The 20,226-nt window shown below is 43.8% G+C and overlaps 1 protein-coding gene across 5 annotated transcripts in view; it reads left to right on the forward strand.

Annotated features, from left to right (window-relative positions):
• The window catches only part of ATP2B2 (ATPase plasma membrane Ca2+ transporting 2), a 1,489,679-nt gene that overhangs the window by 782,765 nt on the left and 686,688 nt on the right, over nt 1-20,226 (forward strand). For all 5 annotated transcript variants that reach the window (XM_086938944.1, XM_086938947.1, XM_086938945.1 and 2 more), the window contains exon 4: nt 2,090-2,287. In XM_086938944.1, the coding sequence (XP_086795070.1) occupies nt 2,090-2,287 (198 nt within the window). The remainder of the gene's footprint in view (nt 1-2,089; nt 2,288-20,226) is intronic.

A 20,226-nucleotide genomic window follows, 5' to 3' on the forward strand; every position in this document is an offset into this window, starting at 1 on the left:
TCTAGTCGATATTTTGTCCAAACGATATTTAAAACTCGATATTCTGTCCAAACGATATTTTGGAGTCGATATTATGTCTGTGCACCTGCACACACACATGTCCTTTGGACATGTGTGTGCGCAACGCCAATGTAGATTACATTTCAGTGTTGCTACAGGGTGTCCTTTGGACACCCCTAGCACCCTTGAAATCGCATCCTTATTTGCGATTAGCAAATTGCTAATCGCAAATAAGGAATAACTCCCCATTCATTCCTATGGGCCTTTAGTGGTCTTTAGGCCCATAGGAATGAATGGAGAGTTATTCCTTATTTGCGATTAGCAATTTGCTAATCGCAAATAAGGAATGTGTAGGAATCGCATTTTATTTTGCGATTAATACATGAATCCCGTTTTGCGAGTCTGTAATAGCGATTCCTTATGAATCACTATTAAAGACTCGCAAAACGGGTCTTTGATGAATCTGGCAGTTTGTCTTTCTGTGTGTGCAGTAGTGGGAGTGCATTAGTTCCTTTGTCCTGCAAGGTGTGCAGTAGTGGGAGTGTGTTTGTTCCTTGGTCCTGCAAGGTATGCAGCACTTGGGGTGTGTTGTTTCCTTTGTCCTGCAAGGTGTGCTGTTGTGGAAGCACATTTGTTTCTTTGTCCTGCAATGTGTGCAGTAGTGGGAGTGCGTCATTTCCTTTGTCCTGCAATGTGTGCAGTAGTGAGAGTGCATTGGTTCCCTTGTTCTACAAGGTGTGCAGTAGTGGCATTGCATTGGTTCTCTTGTCCTGCATGTTGTGCAGTAGGGGAGTACATTGGTTCATTTGTCCTGCAAGGTGTGCAGCATTGGGATTGGGTTCCTTGTCCTGCCGTATGTGCAGTAGTGGAAGTGCGTTGGTTCTTTTGTCCTGCAGTAAGTGCAGTAGTGGAACTGTGTTAGTCCCTTGTCCTGCATTGTGTGATGTGGGATATATTTATAAGATGTGTCCTGCTACATAAATCTCACAAGTTCTCTAGTGGGAGCAGAAGATTTATTGAGTGTGATCTTTATTTGATGTGATATTCCTTTACAATCTAGGAGTGGAATAATTTAGGTAATTTGATCTTTTTTGTAATTTAAGGATTGGTTACTTATATTTATAGGACGTGTGGAATGTATATTTTCTTCCACCCAGTATCCTGTCGATTTTGTTTCCTGAAGGAAGGAGGTATGTTATATACTGTTATCTTCTAGTTCTGTGCTGCTCAGCCAGTGTGAATGTGATGTAATAGAATGTTCATGATTGCATGGTTTGGATGAGTAGTCAGGTGGAATTAGTGGGGCTAGGCAGCAGGTTGCTGCTCTCGGTGGGGCAATACTTACCATCTTACTTTAACTGAATAAATTACTTACATAATATACAGTTCTAGCTACTGGACTGATTACCTACTGAGGCCATACTGCCTTAAAAAAAAACTCAAAGCACTGTAGAGCCCCACGCTGACAGGGGAAAAGTCAGTTGACGCAGGCACAGCGCTGTTCACGCCCCCCGCGCCCTTAGGGTGCTGGAGATTCAAAAGAAGGTGGATGAGACCAACAGCTGCTGCATCACTGCTGTTTATGCATTTCTGGAGACCAACCTGAAGCAGCATAATAAAGGGAAAGCAAACACTTCCCCTGGGTGATTTCATTTTGGTTAATCACTGTTGTGACGTAGTTTCAGTGAATAACGAGATTTCGAGTGGATTGTTCACAATAAAGGCTGACAATGGAAGCCTTCTACAACAAACATATTCATGAACTGACGTGATTTGTTTGGTGAATGTATTTGTTCCCTTCATGGCCTTCAGAGATATTCTTACTCAAATCTTGTAGCTTCCTATAAAATCACTAAACATAACAGAACGCCAAACTATCCAGATCATTTCAGTCATAGAGTCTCTACAAGTGTCAATGTGGAGGTACATATTTCAGAAGTTAGAAATCACTTCTCATTCTTAGAATATACTGTTTTCTCTCCAAAAATCTGATATTGTGCCTTAAGAACAAAATAGATGCTACGTAGCGTAAAATTGAATGACGTCCTTCCTGCATCAATTGACAATACTTTCCCTAATGTTTTTGTAGGATTACCTGGTACAGAAGCGGATCTAGAAAAAAGAAGACAGATATATGGACAGAACTTTATACCTCCAAAGAAGCCAAAAACCTTCTTGCAGCTAGTCTGGGAAGCATTGCAAGATGTGACTTTAATAATTTTGGAACTTGCAGCCATTATTTCTTTGGGCCTCTCATTTTATCATCCTCCCGGGGAAGCAAACGCAGGTAAGTTTTAAATCCTTCATTACCAGTTTCTTTATAACCATTAGGCAGGATAGCTCTGCAATTGTGTTTTTTCATTCATTAATTGTTAAATCGATATGCAACACTTAGTAATTATGCTCGTTAAGTCGTGTTTGTAACCATATTTTATGACTATCCATCTGTCAGTATTACCAAGTTCTATTTTGTTTAAAGTTCAAAAATCAATAACTTACAAAGAAAACGATGATGCTCCCTTCTAAGGTAAGATGTATTTTACCCTTCTTGTATGCCATGAAAAAAACTATAACTTGACCTCTGCAACAAAAGAATTACCAACATTATTTAGCGCTTTTTGATTTGTAGTTAATCCCCTGATAAAAGTGATCTGTGGGGAGAGAGAAGGCCAATTTCTAGACTCTTAAAGTTTAAAATAAATGAATAAGATATTCCTGTCTCTCACTCATTTCCCATGACAGAAGTTGCAGAAGCTCTTTGCAAGCTGAGTTGCTTCAGAACTGTCTAGCACACTCACAGGCACTTGTCGGTTCCCTTGGAGAGGCATCTTGATTGATTGTCAAATGATGACCCACTTTGTATCAGGTCACCTGTTCATCTGTTTGAATTATGCTAGGTAAACTTGCAATAACCAAGGTATTCCAGTTGACCAGTTAGTTATGTGTGGCCATCTCAACAATATAGGTTTGCTTTATTGTGAAAAATTAGGCTTAGATTAAAGGAATTCCTAAAATGCTTTTGGAAGTCTGATAAGAAAACACTGGTGAGACAGAATTATTTTATGTGTAGACTTATTTCAGGCACAAGAAAGGGGAGAGACAATGTTTTGAAATATTTCCTGTATAAAATATGACGAGTTAGTTTTGAGGTTTATACTAGATACATTATGCAGTTGGGACCCATGCTTCTCCTGAGGTGAGTCAATCCAAGTACCACAGGGACCAAACAAAAGCACAACAAAAATATTCTGGCATTTAGGGATGTTGTTATTGTTAAGAAATGTAGTGTGTTGTTTGTAAACCGCTCCTACTTTCACATTATTACCAAGAAAAGATATGCAGTTCAGACATAAAGCAGAGCACACTCACCTCACGATGGATTATGAAATGTATTTGAATTACTCACGTAAAATGTATATTTTACATAGTTTTACATGTGAATAAATCCGAATCTCTCAGTTGCACATAGAAACATAGAATATTATTATTTTTTTAGAGTTTAGAGCATTGGCATATTTAATCAGTGCAGACTTATATTTATAGAATTTTTCAAGTGGAGAACAGGGCTTTTTCCTGTAATGAAAGACACAGAGAGTGAAGCAAATCAAAGTGAAGGCTCATTCATGGTGGTTGAAAGCATTAATAGCTTTACGGTGACTTTCTATCCTTATCTATTATTGAATCCAAGGGGCATTCTGTTGGGATTAGCTATGCCAAGGCAACTACAAGTGTGAGGAAAGGAGATCGGTCCCTTGTTTGAGAAAATCTTAAAATAGCAATTGTGATACAAAGGAATAAGTAAAATGAAAGATTAAAAAAGAAGACCGAGGTAACTGAAGTATATACAGGACCCTTACTATGCAATGCAATACAAATAGGAAAAAAAATCAGTCTTACATTTTCAATATTACATGAAAAAGTTTTGAAAGTGACGATCCTATCCGTAATAGGTCATTATATGCCTTTCCTGCTATAACCATGTTACTTACATATACAATATCTAGTGGTTCCACAACTTTGTTACACTCACCCTTGAGCAACTGGTGTTGGCCCTGAGATCATTCAGCATTCTAGTAGGCATAGGGATGGTAGTGAACATAGTTCTCAAATAAATTTCCCTTCAAGAAAATATAGATGAAGAAGGGTCACACATTAGATCAGTAGTAAGTGTCTTTCTTTCGTTGCCTTTATCTCAACATTGAAGTGTCTATGTGTCAGGATTCCAGTTGGGATAAGATCCCCAAATGCTTTAGCTGAGAGTCCCAATCATCCACCTGTTTTAACCAAAGAATGGAATAATAATACCTTGGTGGGACCTTTGTGAAAATGAGGGAATGAATTGGACACCAGAGTTTCTGGTTAGAATTCAACACCAGGACCTAGGAATCGTCTCAGAACATCTGCTTGGTAATCCTAATAAAGTAATACAACAAAAAATAACTATTACAGTCTTGTAAGCAGTCCTTAACATGAAAAACAACAAACAGTGTGTTATCATCTTACCTTTCAGTTGTTGGGTAAGTGTCATAATTAACCCCGGTCCCACCGTATACAGGCCCGGAGCCGAAGGCGATGAGGAGAGGAGCCTACTCATGCCGGGTGGAATAGGCAGCACAATGACAAGCAGTTCTTTGAAAGCAATTATGATGGAGATAAGGATGAACACATTTGTTAGGGAACTGAGGAGGTAGGCAAGAGAATCAAGGGAAGAACAGAAAAGTGTGCCAGGGAAAACAGAGTGCTTTAATTTTTTATAATTATAAGAGGAGTTAGCTGAAAAAACTGTGGGAAATTTCTAGACTCCTTCTCAGTGTCCATGAGTTAGATTCATCATTGAAAAATGGGCTCGCAAAGGGCCAGATTCTGAGAATCTGGCCTTTTGCGAGCGGAATTTTTGCAATTGGGTCTCATCATCCCAAATGCGAAAATCGGTAATTGCGAATTTGCTAAATTTGCGAGGAATTGCATTTAAGGAATCTCTATTTGAGATTCCTTAAATGCAATTCATTAACCATTTTTAAATTGCGAAATCGCAATTTCGGGCCGCTATTTACCGCGAGGTCAAACCTCGTGGTAAATAGCGAAAACTTAGAAAAATGCTTTTAAATGCATTTTTCTAAGTTGCATGTTGCACACACACATGTCCTTTGGACATGTGTGTGCGCAACACCAATGTAGATTACATTTCAGGGGTGCTACAGGGTGTCCTTTGGACACCCCTGGCACCCTTGGAATCGCATCCTTATTTCCATAGGAATAAATGGGGAGTTATTCCTTATTTGCGATTAGCAATTTGCTAATCGCAAATAAGGAATGTGTAGGAATCGCAATTTATTTAGCGATTCCTACATGAATCCCGTTTTGCAAGTCCTTAATAGCGATTCCTTAATAATCGCTATTAAGGACTCACAAAACGGGACAATGATGAATCTAGCTGTATGTGTCTTATCTAGTAGCTCCACTTTAATATCGCTGGAACATTCACTTCTAATGGAAAAAGTGAGGATCATGCAGTTCTCATACTAGGTTATTATACTAGTTTTCCTGCCCAACTCTTCCATGTCTGAACTCTCCTGATCTTAAATGAAGACTAGAACGCCAGATATGAGACCATACCTACTACAGTTTACCAATGTCCCTTTGCATTACTGACACTCTGCAACAAAAAGCATGCATATTTATAGAAAATAATAAGATCTAAGGTAGAGTATGAAGGTGACTGTTATCAAGATATGGAATGAGTTACTAAAACGTTAGTGATATAGCAAATAACATAGAATGCAGTAAGGTGTAAATTTAGGGCAGAAACAATGTAGGCAGTAGTACAAACATTTGGAAAAGAGCAGCATTGAAACATGAGGGTCACATAGTGGCCATGCTTTTAGTGATCAAAATATATCTAAGTCATTAAGATGTGTGTGGATATTGGCCTGCACATATAGAAGCACAGCCAATTGAATTTGAGGCTCCATATTGAATTGTGCCCATTTCTGGAAGTCACCAACAAAAATATATAATGGCCTCAAGCAGAATGAAGAGACTTTAATATACATATTCTTTTTCAGGGGAAATATAACATAGTTAGGACTAGTTAAGATATGATTAGGGTATTCAATTATTAGTGTACATCAGACCCTCAAACCTCTTGACGGAAGAGAATGTAGGACAATGTGAACATTAGAGAAGGTTTCACAAAAATGTTTGGTAAGTGTGAGCTGTACAGGTTTCACTCATTACAGACTTTAAAGAGATGTCAGCAGGCAATACAGAAAGTATAGAGTAAAAGTAAACACGAAGCTAGAGACTAACAAATAAAGATTAGCAGGATTAATAAGAGTAAGACAAGTATTAGTAGCACTTCTAGCTCAAACAAAATGTACAACACAAATAATCCAAAGCACAGACAATCAAGACAAGAAAATATATGAATAAGCACTCTATACACACCATAACACCAAGAATGATACAGAGGGAGCATACATTTGTTTGCCTATCGTAAAAATGTGCTGTTTATAAAATCACAACATCACAGTCCCCATAGCATATTCTGGAAACTGCAGACAAATTATAAAGTTTGATAGAGCATGAATCAAAATACAGCAACTGTATAAGTAGCAGCATTCTGGCCTCTCTTTATACAGGACTAGCAGCCCAACCAGCGTTGCCTTGGGCAGAAGGGGGCAGCAGTTCAGGCTTCCGTGCACTCCCGCCCCGGCCCCCGCCCGCCATGACATTGTCTGTGTCCCGGACAATGTCGTGGCGGGCGGGGGCCGGGGCGCGAGTGCACGCAAGCCTGAAATGCTGCCTCCAGACCCTGAGCCTTACCGCAGTTGTTCCGGGCCAACCTCCCACACCGGCTCCCTCCCGTCCAGTGTCCCAGAGCCTTACCTGAGCCGCCGCTCCTCCCCGAGCTCCTCACTTCACCGCCTCTCCTCCTCGTCATCACGTACGTTGCGGCCAGCGCTACGTCGTGGCCGTCAGCGTCGCGGCCGGCGCTACTTTCAGGGCACTACTTTTTTTTTAAAGTTATATTTTTAAATTTACGTTTTTGTTTTTATTTTCTATAGCCTATGTCCATCTGCACACCCTGAGGGTTACAACATTGTATTGGGTATGTGGATTGGCACTGTGGTTCCCGAGTTTACTTTGCCAAAAGGTTTGTGTTCTCTCTTTATAATAGTAGTATAGATTTATGGCCATCGACTGTGGGGAATAAACTGCCCTCAGTACATAATCTGGAGCAGGGAGTGTGGGAAGACATATAAACACAGCCTCATTATTTTTTATAAGCCTAAAATATGTTGGGTACCATAAATGTTGACACCTGGAAAAAATATTCCACTGTTGACAAATTAGAAATCCTAGTCATACAAGCCATAAAGAAGAAGCTTTGCTTAGCACAGCAACCAAAATATGTCATGGAGAGGGTAAACATTTAAAACACCATCATGCATAAGTCAGTGCTGCAACTTGTACCAAATAGCCTAATGTGGAGCATTAGGCTTGCGAGAAGTTAGCTGCATTGGAATGTGGGCAAAGCCTATAGGGGCCTCTTTTCCAGCTACTGCAGAAATGTCCACATGCCCTCTTCTAAGACAAATTTATATCATATCTGGGAAGTGCGTTTTGATTTGGGTGTAGCTGCTGAGTGTGGATTCACACACATAGCAACAAACAAAATGAACTTGCATGCCATTGCCAACCCTGGTCCTTTTTTGAGACTATGACGTTCCAGAACTAGTCAACGAAGCCATGAAGCCTAGAGTAGTATAGATTATTAGAGTTTTAACAACCACATTTATTTGGTTTTAAATAGTGCTACATTCGACTTGAGTGGTGAGTGTAAGGGTTTATGAGAAGAAAAACAGGTGAATCGCAGATCTGATACGGATAATGGCAGATGCCTAGAAAGGTCCGGCGGTCAGCCCAAGCGGTGCGCAGCTAGCAGGTCTGGAGGCTGTGGGGGAGAGTGGACTTGTGAATTATTTGACGTCATAGGCCGGTTTGGTTCAGAGGACCTTAACTTGTTTGTTAAAGGTGGCCTTAGTAGACAAAGAAGGAATATGCAGCTGCCTTCCATGCATCACTCACTGACTTCTAAAACAACTTTAGATAAGTTCCCTTCTGCATTCCATTCCATCACACTCATCACTTGTGTGCAAGTTTTTGAGTTGGTCTCATGAATGTGCCTACTGGTATAAAAATCGTAATATCAACAAAGAACATATCTGCTATGTATGCTAGCAATTGATGGAGGTATGCTGAGCGGCATTGTGTGGGTTGCCAGTGCCCAGGGAAAGGTAGATATTTTGCGGCGTAATTTGCCATCTGTGCCCCCAATTTTGCGCTATTAAGAATTTTGCTCCCGGGGCTCCGCCCCTGTGCCCCCACACGCTAAGCCATTGGGTATGCTAAATGTACTACTCAGTGGTACGGCAGAGTATTGAGGAATAAAAAAATATTGAGCTGTCAATATATTGTGACCAAAATATTGAGTACCAAAATATTGAGTACCAAAATGTCCCGAAAGTGTATATATACATAGTGATTTACACTCTTTTCTTAAGCACCAGCTGGCCTTAGGGTATAGGTTCTTGCAAGAGATAAAATACTCCTCCGTAGGTCTCAAATTACTGCAGAATACTGTTTTGTTCAAACTTAGTTTTGTGTTCACATTTTAAAGAGGGGGTAATGCATACGCCCATGTATTTTTATGAAAAGCAGAGTACATCAAGTTTGTTCTATTTTAGGTAAACATTGTTATAATGTTTGTTCTGGAGCGAGGCAGTGGAGTAGGTAGACCTACTGCAACTCAGGGGACCCTAAGTTGGTAGCAGGGTGCAGGTAGGAGCGGAGGGGGTGGTTAGGGGCAGGGCCGGACTGGGAACCAGAACCGGCCCTGGCAAAGTGCTCGGCCGCCCCCCCCCCCCACCGCGGTCTGTGACAGGGCCGGTTTTCGCCCGTTTTTGTTACAGGGCCGTTTTTGCAGCATAACGGCCCTCTAACAAAAACGGCCCCAGGGGCCCAAAACCAGCCCCCAACCATGCGGCCCACCGGGGAATTGCCCGGTGCCCTCAACGGCTAGTCCGGGCCTGGTTAGGGGCTGGTGGCAGATGGACAACTTGTTCCGTGGGAAGGAGGGTGCCCGGCAGATGACTTGTACCAGGGGCGGGTATGGTGCCCGACTTGTTCACCTCCGCTGTCCCCAAAAATAGTGCTGGCCGGAGCAAACTGCCAGTTCCGGCTTTAGGGCAGTGCGACTGGTGCAGCCAAACTGGGTGCTGACCTGGGGGGGGGCGCTGACCTGAGGGGGTGCTGTGTTTAGCAATATCATATGATTAGGGAGATGAGGATCACTTTTGCCCAGAGGTAGTGAGAAAACCCGAGGAGGCGGTCATGGGCCATGGGGGGCGCCAAAAGTGACTGTGGCACCGGGCGCCACCAGTGCTAAAGCCGGCCCACCACTCCCCCTTAGCTACGCCTCTGGAGCAAGGCCTGTTGCTTGCAAAGCTTGTTTTCAGTAATAATGCCAGCACTAAGGCTTGAGAAGCACAGTTTTATAAGTCAAATCTAACTCCAGTTTTCTGCGCACTTGAAGTCAAGGTAGTGTACGCTCAGACCAGTTGATTGATTGCTGATAACGCATATTTCGTAATACGATTTTGTGCACGACCTTACATACCGATTTTAATTAGATCAGCTATTTCTGAAACTGATAAAAATCAAGCGCCGTGGAGGCTGCAGTTGGTCGCAGACATTTTGGATGAAATGTGCAAATGACAGCACGTGCCCCACAACCAGATGGAAGTAGCTGTACGCAGTAATAGGCAGCTAGCTCATTAACTCGTGGAAGCCTTTGAGGAATTACAATGACAGAGGCAAGGTGAAGATAAGCTTCCCAATTAGTCAGGATGAGATTAATTTGTTAGAAGTAAACGTGGCACAAAAAATGAACTTACTTTCATACATTCGGTAGAAATAAGTTTGATGTTCTATTCAAACACATAATTATGCTACACAAGCAGATCATCTCATATGGGCATAATTTCTAGGAAGTATAGAATTAACAAGACTTCCTTCTGCATAATTACACGAAGTTCTGCAAATATGTGAAGTGGCGCAAAATGCAAAATCGGCATTTAGCAGTACATTTTAGCGCAGTGGTGGCTGGCTTGTACTGATGGCGGGGGCCAAAAAAAATAATAATTTGTCTTTCGCAGCCGGCGTTCTCCTCCCTCGTGTGTTGCAGGAAGCTCCTGATTCAGGAAACTGCACTACCCAATCCTTGTGCTGCTTTCACAGCATGAGTGCAGCGCCAGGATTGGATACAGCAGGCTCTCCCAGCGCTCCTAAGAGCACTGGAGGCCTGCGTTTTCTGTAACTCAGCTGTCTTAGACAGCTTGCTTAGAGAACTTTAAAAGGCGTATTTTAAGGCACACAGCTCGCTGCTGCTGCCCCTTGGCAACGCTGGCTCCGCCCCATTCTAACACTTATTTCAGGTTGGGTTGCTGAAAAATAAAACGATAATAAATTAATTTTATCACCTTTTTATTTTTCAGCTGTGGGGCTTGTGGGGAAACGGTCCTCCCCTAAAATGCAAGAATTGCCCCTGTTTTAGAGTGAAATGCATCTTCGCATCCAATTTGGATGCAAGGGCACCTTGCATTAAAAAAATGATAGCGCAATAACACAAGTTCAACGAACAGCAGTCAATAGCGTGCTGGTCGTTCAGGTGGCTCCTGTGCTCTCTCACTAAAATGGTGTAATGATGTAGTTTCAGGAATTTCGCATAACAAGCAGTATGAAAAATTGCAAAATTAAGCCAGCTTACACTGGTGTAATGGATATTTCACCTGGCTGCAGTGCCTAATTTATGCCAGTGGTTTCAGGTGGTAGCCACATGAGCTTATTTGTGGGGACCAGTACTCATCTGCAAGAGAGGGAAAAACAAACAAATCGGAATGACGGAGTAAGAGAAAGAAAGAAAAAACAAACATCAAACAGCCAGGAGGTGGGAACCTGCAATGGTGAGACAAAGGGCTGGGAATGTCTGGTAGTGGATTAAAGAGGCCTGAGGTGGGTTTATCACTACTCAGCCATGATATTCAGCTCCTGGCATTTAATAGCACTGGCCACAGGAATCTGAGCAGGCTTTTGGGCACTGACACTCATTCTTTTACAAATTAATGACTGGGCCTAGTTATTTCTGCTGCACTGCGAAGGCTGGACCATTAACCTGTGAAAGACAGGGGCAGTTATGGATATTTATTGCCCAGTGCAGTATCAAAGGCACCAAGGACCCAAAGGCAAGCAAGGAAAAAGACTCCCTTGTCCACAGTTTGATAGTAAAAGACAGCCCTAATTGGGATCCACTGGGTCCCTAACACCCCTCGGCTCTCGTGTCACTGCACCTGCTGCTTTAATGAGAGGTATGCCCTTGTTCTCTTCCTACTTATCAAACATATATTGCAAGTAGTAAATCTAAATAAACTCCTGATACTTACAATTTACTTCAAGTGGTGGTCCCTAAGCTTGCATTTGCACTTATTGCCTTTTTTGTGGAAAGGGTGCAAATATTATCTAATTCGTATTCGCAACATTATCTTTCTTTGAAGGAAAACTTTGTTTTATAAATTGGTTAACCACTGGGACAGTTTCCTTCACATCTTTCCTTAAATGTTATGGTCCTGAACGACAAGGCATTCTTGTCCAAGTACAGGTCAGATGTATACATGAAGTGTAACATTATGTTAGAAATGGGGGTCTCTAGTTGGCAGTGGCTTGCACCTTGTCCAAGTAGGGAGCCTTCCTTCTGGTCAGGGTTATAGGAGAGTAGGATCTGCTTCTTATAGTTACCCCCACTTTTTGCTGATGTATCACTGTTTTCAACGTAGACTGACTGGAATCATGCAATCCAGGACCCCAGTCTAGCTGCTTTTTCCTCTAAATTGATTGCATGTACTTTAGGTACACTCCAGATTGGATACTGGGGTACCCTTATCAGTCCCTAGTATATGGTACACCATCTACCCAAGGAATAGGTACCCCAGAGGCCTCCCAGGGACTGCAGCATGTATTATGCCAACCCTGAGAGACCATTCAAACTGACACCTCAGGTCTGCTACTGCAGCCTGTGTAAGGTGGTGCATGCACCCCTTACTTAGATATAGCTTACCTATATCTATTCTAAAGAACTACAAATAAAAACCTATCAGTCACCCCTATGGCAGGCCTTATCGATCCTGAAGGCAGGGTACTGGGTTTTGTGTGAGAGGTTGCCCCTGCATGAGCAGACCCCCTCTGCAGCCTTCAGAATCTATTGTCTGTGATGGAGCCAAACCATATATACTTAAGTGCATTAAAACCTCATGGTAAATGCTAACTTTAACACCTTGCAATCACATCTCCGCACCAGTAACTGGTGTGGGAGGTATGGTTCCTCCCTTATAGAACCACTACTGTGGGTCACCGGTCTACCCGGTACCAGCTTTCTCGACCTGGGCAGCACAAAATGGATGCTGCCAGCCACAGACACGTGTCTGCCCTCATGCTGCTGAGCTGAGCTCGAGCAGGGGAAGGCTTAATAATAGGTTTCCTGTCACAGGGAGGTGTGGCCACCTCCCAGACAGGCTTTAGTTTATTGGGGCTGGGTTGGTGCACTCTGAGAGTGCCTGAAAGTCTGCCCTAGGGGTACATTAGGTCTCCCTGTGCATAGTCCAGCTCAAACCAGTAGCAGGATCCATTTGCTCCTGCTCTGGCCTGAAAGTGGACAAAGGACATGGGTGTAACCACCCCTCTGTCCTGTCCCTCCCCTAAGAGGGTCCCCAGAGTTTGTCCAACCCCTTCCTTGGGTATAAAGTAGGAACCCTGACCTCAGGACTTTAGTTTTTACCTGAAATAAACTCTGCAAGCAGAAACCAAGTACTTCAATGATCTACACTATGCTGGACAGCAGAAGAATCTCCCTTGGAGTAAAGGTGTTACTCCCCTGCTGAAGCAGGCACCTTAACACATCTGACTGGTTTGCATCTCCTGAGGACTCTGAAGATTTCTGCAACAGAAGAGGGGGGTTTCTGAGAGTCTCTGAAGTTGGTCTGCTCTTTCAGCAATCCTGAGACCAGTATCCCCCTTGGGGACCGTGCAACCTGAACCCCTGTGCACAGTGCACATTTGGAGCACATATGCTTTTTGGCAATCCCTGAGGCTGTGCTTTGGGCTACTTGTAGTCCTGACCCGAACAGTATTTCCCCCAAAGATTTCCAGCCTTCATTCCACGAGTGCTCCTTGGGCCTGTACTTCGTGATTCAACTCGAGGTCCCTTCGCGGTCTCTGGTCCGTTGGCCTGTGGGTCCCTGTGAAGGTAACTTTGATTTCTCTTGGGTTTCCCTGGTTGCTCCAGATGTGCCCTGACTCTCCATAGCTTGGAGTGTCTCCAGTACCTTGCTGGTCCTCACCGTGACTTGTTTCCTCTGCCCTCATGGGTTGCATTTGCCAAGGCTTTTTGGTGTTCAATACAGACACTGACCCCTCAGCACTCGACAATCTTTGTGGGACAGATCACCTCTGGACTTTGGTTGTTGTCTACATCTCCTGATCCTGGTGGATGCAGAGTCAAGCATCCAGTCTTCTCACCTGAAGCACCCGACATCGGTGGGAAATCGTCTACCGAGCTCCTAGTCGCCCTGAAGTGACCCACTCTCTGTCCCCTCTGCTTTCAGGTTCTTCTCACCTCAGATACAGACTTGGATTTTCCCAGACACTTTTCATCTTCCTGGCAGCAGCACTTCTTTGAGTCACGCCATTGAAAACAATGAAGGTTTCCGACACACTTGACCCCTATGCAACCGGATCCCCTGGGATAGGTAACACGGATATCTCAGTACTCACAAGGGTGCTGGTCTTAGAACATTCTATTTTCCAAAGGGTTTGCTTCAAGTCCTCTCCAAAGTGTCCTTAAACTGTAATTTTCCAACTGCGACTTTCCCATAGAGTTGTACCGAACTTGCGTCTTTGTTCACACACTGCACCCGTCCCCTGTGTCACTCCTTTGGGTGGTTCCTTGGGGTCCCAGTGATTCTATGTGCTGGAGGCACTGTGTCTAGTGAAGTCGTTGTTGTTATACCATTCTTTTAGTATATGGTTCGGTCTCCCCCTGGAGTCCGCTGTGTATTGTGCTATTTACTGTTGTCCTATTGATTCAGTATTGTGTGCCTTGTGCTCTAATTTCGTATAGAGGTTAGTAGAGAGTGTTTAGTAATAAATACATGTATTTGATATATCTCTTGTGTGGTTCTCCTTTCATTTGGTTATTCAGGAGGTTCTGATCTGGTAAAACAAGCTGCTTTACATTCCTTCGAGACTTAGCCTGAAGGCTGCTCTCCATGGCTACCACTAGGGTAGCTTTCTATAAACGTTGCCTTTAACCTAATCATCAATAAGGGTTGTTTGGACTGATACAAGGTGCCCACTTTAATTAGTGGGCAGCATATACCACCAGTCCAACTTCTCACAAGGGTAAGGGGATTACACAGCTAGCCCCGCTCAGGCCCTTGGTAGTTTGCATGAGCAGTCTGGCTTACCTCAGAGGCAATGTGTAACGCAGATGTACATAAAACACACAGTGACACACTCATTACATTACAAATGGACACCACACTTGTTTAGAAAAATAGCCAGTACGTATCTAATCAAAACAAGACCAAAATTACAAACTCCATCATACACAAGCAAAGATATGAATTGTAAAAAAATATCTTAAACATACAGTTCCTTGAAGTCAATGGCTCCAACCAGGGCTATAACAGAGTTGTGATCATCAAATCCAATAGTTCAGTCCAACCTTGATTGCTTCTGGGAAGACCAGCAACAGTACCTAGGAATTGAAGAGGCCTTGAGCACCTTGCAGTGAACTGCAGCGGAGAGGTGTTGCTGGAGTCAAGAGGCGTTGGGGCTGCACGTCAGTGCAGAAGTCAGTGAGTCCTTGAAGTCAAACCCAATGCAGGTCGAACTCTGTGCGATCCAAGTAAGGAGTACTGGCAATGGTGAAACCAGGGCTGCGGTGTCATCATGGGCAGTGCATTGTGATCTTCACAATGCGGTGTCCATGGCTTCGGTGCAGGCAGTGGCTGGGCATCGATGTGGGAGCGCTGGCATCAGAGTCGATGGTGATGGAATCAGCAGCCCAAGGCTGCAGTGTTGTAAAGGGCGGTGCGGCAAGGGGGTGACCATGGCTGCGGTAGAAGCAGTGGGGTCAGTTATGGCGCTTAGGCATCGGCACGGTGATACCAACGTTGCAGTCCGAGTCTTTGCAACAAGGTGGTGCCCACACCCATGGTGCCCACGGCCATGTAGGAGCAGAGTCAAGACTGATTTGCATATGGCTGGGCTCAAACTGAGGAGGTGTAGTGAGCAAAAGAATGATGGATTTAGCCCAGATCTCTTGACTGGTGGTGAATGTTTGATTTATTCAGCATTCATCCATCATATGTTGCTGCAGCATGGCCATGGTGCAGGCAGCGGTGTCAATGGCAGCGAGGTGCATCATCTTTGGTGGGACCAGGACTGCGGTGTCCTCCGGGTCGGTGCTGTACTCTCTCAGCGAGCAGTGTCCACAACCTTGCTGCAGGCAGCAGCCTTGGTGACAGCGTCAGGAACCTTTTCTTTAAGTTACAGCCCAGTGAATACCTCTGTTACAAATGAGGGTCTTAAGTTGGCAGAGGTATGCACCTTGTCCAAGTAGGGACCCTTGCTCCAAGTTAGGATAAGGAAGTAGCACACTTTAGATAACCCCTGCTCACCCCCTTGGTAGCTTGGCACAAGCAGATATACTTATCTCAAAGGCAATAGATAAAGTATGTGCACACAGCAACACAGTGAAAACACTACAAATGGACACCTCACCAGTTTAGAAAAATAAAGTATCTTTATCTAAACCAAACAAGACCAAAATGACAAAAATCCTACATACACAACTCCAAATATGACTTTTAAAAGGTTTCAAGCAACTCTTTCCATAGAAATCTCAGGATTTTACACAATGTACCTTTAGGTGCGTAAAAATTCTCAAGGCCAGAGAGGCGCAGAGAAGGGAAGCGTCAAAAACACAGCAATGCATCAGTTCCTGAGTCCTTTGAAGGCGATTTGACAGTTGTGCTGCATGCCGGAGAAGTTATGCTTAAAATCCGGACTGTAGGAGGAAGTGATTCATCGATTTCAAGACGGTTCTGGTCTACGGGGGATGCATCGGAAAACTTGTCACACAGGTGCGATGCGTGGAAATCCGGGATGCGCTGGAGGTCGATGCAGGGGCGGCAAACAGGAGCTGCGTCGATTTCTTCAGCCGTTGTCCCATGATGCATTGATTCTTTAAGTGCATACAGGGCCTGTGTCAATGTTGGTGTGAATGAATGAATGAATGAATGAATGAATGAATGAATGAATGAATGAAATATTATTTATAATGCGCAACTATGCCCAATGGGCGTCAAGGCGCCTAAACCAAATAAAAAGCTGTTAGCAGACAGAAACAGAGCCTACTGGTATGCCTTAATAAAGAGCCAAGTTTTCAATGACTTCCTAAAGAGGTCGAGGGAAGGAAGTAGTTTGATTTCAAGGGGGAGTGAATTTCAAGGGGGAGTGTGGTGATCCTCGGACTTTGGAAGCCAGTGCATTGGACTTGGCGTGCAGCGGAATTTTCAGCCACTTGCAGGTGCTGCGTTCATTCTTTGGCTCCACTGTGGCAATGCATAGAAATTCTTCCTGCTCGGATGTGTGGCATCAGAAAAACAGGCGCTAGAAGAGCAATGTGTTGATTTTCTTGGTTTCTGCAAGCTTTTTCAGCTCCCAGCAATGGGAACAACGTCCAGATGCCCGGTACTGGAACAAACACCTCCTGGCAGGTCAGAACTCCATGCAGTGGAGTCCAGGGAAGCTGGTGGTGATGTCTTTGCATCCCAGAGACTTCAGAGCAGGAGGCAAACACACCAAGCCCCTGGGGATTCTTCACAAGCAGGTTCACAGCAAAGGTCCAGTATTTGTCCTCTCCTTGACAGAAACAGCAACTGAAGGCCAATACAGCAAAGCAACACATAGCAAAGGAGCAGCCTCCTCCTCACAGCTCTTCAGCTTTTCTTCCATGGCTGAAGTACCTCTAAATTCCAGAAGTAATCTATCATCCTGCAGTGTTAGGTTCAATACTTGTACACAATTTTCCGATTGCTCTCTATGCAGCAAGGGTTTCTGAGCTTAGTCCAAACTAGTCCTGACCTCCTTGGTCCAGCTTGACCGCAGGAGGTGGAGACAGCATTGTGCAAAGGAGTCACAGCCTACTCTGGTGCTAGTGAAACTCCGCCCACCACTCTAAATGCAGACTAAGTCTATTCAGCCTGGCTATGAGCCACCTAGGCAAGGCATGACACATCCCAACCCCCCTTGTAACCATCTAGAGTGAATGCACATCCCCAGCTTCTGTCGCTCCAAAACCAGACGGTAAATACACAAACTGGCAGAGGCACACAGAATGTTAGAGCAAGAAAATTATCACTTTCTAAAAGTGGTGTTTTCAAAAACACAATTTTAAAACCACCTTTACTTAAAAGGTGTGTTATTAGTTTCTGAGATCAGAGACTCTAATCTCAATTTCTCTATCATGTCCCAATGGAAAGTTACACCTGTAAGATGTTACAAGGCAGCTCCCATTTTAACCTGTGGGACAGACAGCCTTTCAGTGAAAAACAAAATACACAATATTTCACTATGAGTACACGTAACAGACACCAGTGCATGTCCTGACTTTCACATACACTGCACCATGCCCATGAGGGGGCCTTGAGCCTACCTGAGGGGTGCCTTACATGTGAAAAAGATAAACTTAGGGCCCAACAAGTGGGTGCACTTGCCAGGTCGACATGGCAGTTAACAACTGTGCATTCAGACACTGCAGTGGCAGGTCTGCGACACATTTACAGGGCTACTCGTGTAAGTGGCCCAACCAGAGCTGCAATCCCACTGAAGTATTTGATTTACAGGCCCTGGCACACTCAGTAAACTTTACTAGGGGCTGACCAGTAAATCAAATATGCTAATAATGGATAACCAATCATAATCACAATTTACACAGAAAGCATATGCACTTTAGCACTGATTAGCAGTGATAAAGTGCCCAGAGTACTATAGCCAGAAAAAACAGGGTCAGAAAATAGGAGGCAAAGGGCATAAGGTTCGAGGATACACCTGCACAAAGGTGCAGGTCTAACAACCTCCAGTGGCCCTGAAATGGAATTGGCACCTCTTGGCAGACCAGAACTCCCAGCAGTGGAGTTCAGGTGTTGTAAACGAAGATGAAGTCTTTGGGTCCCTTATACTTCTTAAAAGGAGGCAAGTAAGCACAAACCCCTGGAGAAACTTGAAAAGTAGGATCAAAATAGCAAAGACCAGTTCCTTCACTGCTCACAGACAAAAACAGCAGCCACAGGCCAACCCAGCAAAGGCACATACAGCAAAGGGGCAGTACTCCTCCTGACAGCTCTACAGCTCTTCTTCTTGGCAGAGTCCTCAATCCAGAAGTGTTCTAAAAGTCTGGGATTTTAGGTCAAATACTTGTACCCCTTTTGCCCTGTGAAGGAGGCATGCTTCAAAAGAGAGTCTTTGCAGTGCACTAATCCTGCCTTGCCCTGTCTTGGCACCAGAGTCCAGACCTACACCAGGTGGGTAGAGACAGCATTGTGAGAGGCTATGCTCAGTCCTATTCAGGTGTATGTGACAACCCCTCCCAACACTCTAGCTAAGGAAGAGCCAACAGCCAGGTGATGGGCTATCAGGATATGCAGGGCATACCACAGCTCCTTTTATGTGGCTGTCTGGAGTGAATGCACAAACAGGCTACTATCAGTCTAAACTAGACTGATTTTGATTCCACAGGCAGGCAGAGGCACAGGTAAAACAAGAAAAGCCCACTTTCTCAAAGTGGCGTTTTCAAGCATGCAATTTAAAAACCACCTTCACTTAAAGATATGTTTTAAAATTCTGAGCTCAGAGAGCCCAAACTCCAAATCTCTAGCTTTTCCCAATTGAAGGTTACACATGTAAGATGTTACAAGGTAACTCCAATGATAGCCTATGGACGAGCTAGTCCTTACTATAGTGAAAAACAAAATTGGCAGCATTTCACCACCAGGACACGTAAAATACACCAGTGTATGTCTTACCTTTCACTACACTGCACCCTGCCCATAGGGATACCTTTGACATAACTTAGGGTGCCGTACATGTAGTAAAAGGGAAGGTTTGGTCCTAGCAAGTGGGTGCACTTACCAGGTCAATGTGGTAGTTTAAAACTGCACTCTGAGACTCTGCAATGGCAGGACTGAGACAAGTTTACAGGGCTGCTCATGTGGGTGGAACAACCAGTGCTGCAGGCTGGCGAGCAGCATTTGATTTATAGGCCATGGGCGCACATAGTGCACTTTGCTAGGGACTTACCAGTAAAAGAAATACGCCAATCATGGATAACTAATCATAATTTACACAGGGAGCACTGGCACTTTAGCACTGATCAGCAGTGGTAAAGGTCCCAGAGTACACAAACAAGCAAAAACGAAGTCCAGCATACAAAAAAAATACAGGAGGTAGAGGCAAAAAGACAGGGAAATCACACCAAGAATGCCAGGTCTAAAACTTTCATCTACATAATATACACATAATTCATTGTGCACTTAAGATAGAATTACGTGGTGTTACCTGGGTACATTACCATGTATAGTTTTCTGGCGACTTTGCTTTTTTGGGAGTTCCAAGGTGTATGTTGAATTACTTATTTTACTTTCTCTTGATTGCACATTACCTTGTGAGGTTAAACTCATTTCTTACATGTACCTTACCAACATTACCTCATCATTACTATTACCTCGAGAGGAATGAAATTAAGTTTTATAAATTTAGATTTAGCGTGAGGGTGAGGGTATGGCTCAGAGATAGGATTATGTCACGGGTAAGGTCAAGGATAAGGGATAGGTTATGGTTAGGGTAATGAGGTACTATCACTTCAGGAAGAATGAAGAGGTAGTGCCTAGCAAGGTATTGCCAGAAAGTGTAATCAAATAGATCCATCTCCGGTGTGGATAGTGAAATCCAATGTTCCTAACTTGATAAGACATGCATTTTTCACTCTTTGTAGCAAATGCATGTTGCACCATGATAGATTTGTAAGCCTTGTGATATGTGTGAGAA

Source organism: Lissotriton vulgaris, chromosome 9 (assembly GCF_964263255.1).
Source record: "Lissotriton vulgaris chromosome 9, aLisVul1.2, whole genome shotgun sequence".
In the NCBI taxonomy this organism is placed as follows: Eukaryota; Metazoa; Chordata; class Amphibia; order Caudata; family Salamandridae; genus Lissotriton; species Lissotriton vulgaris.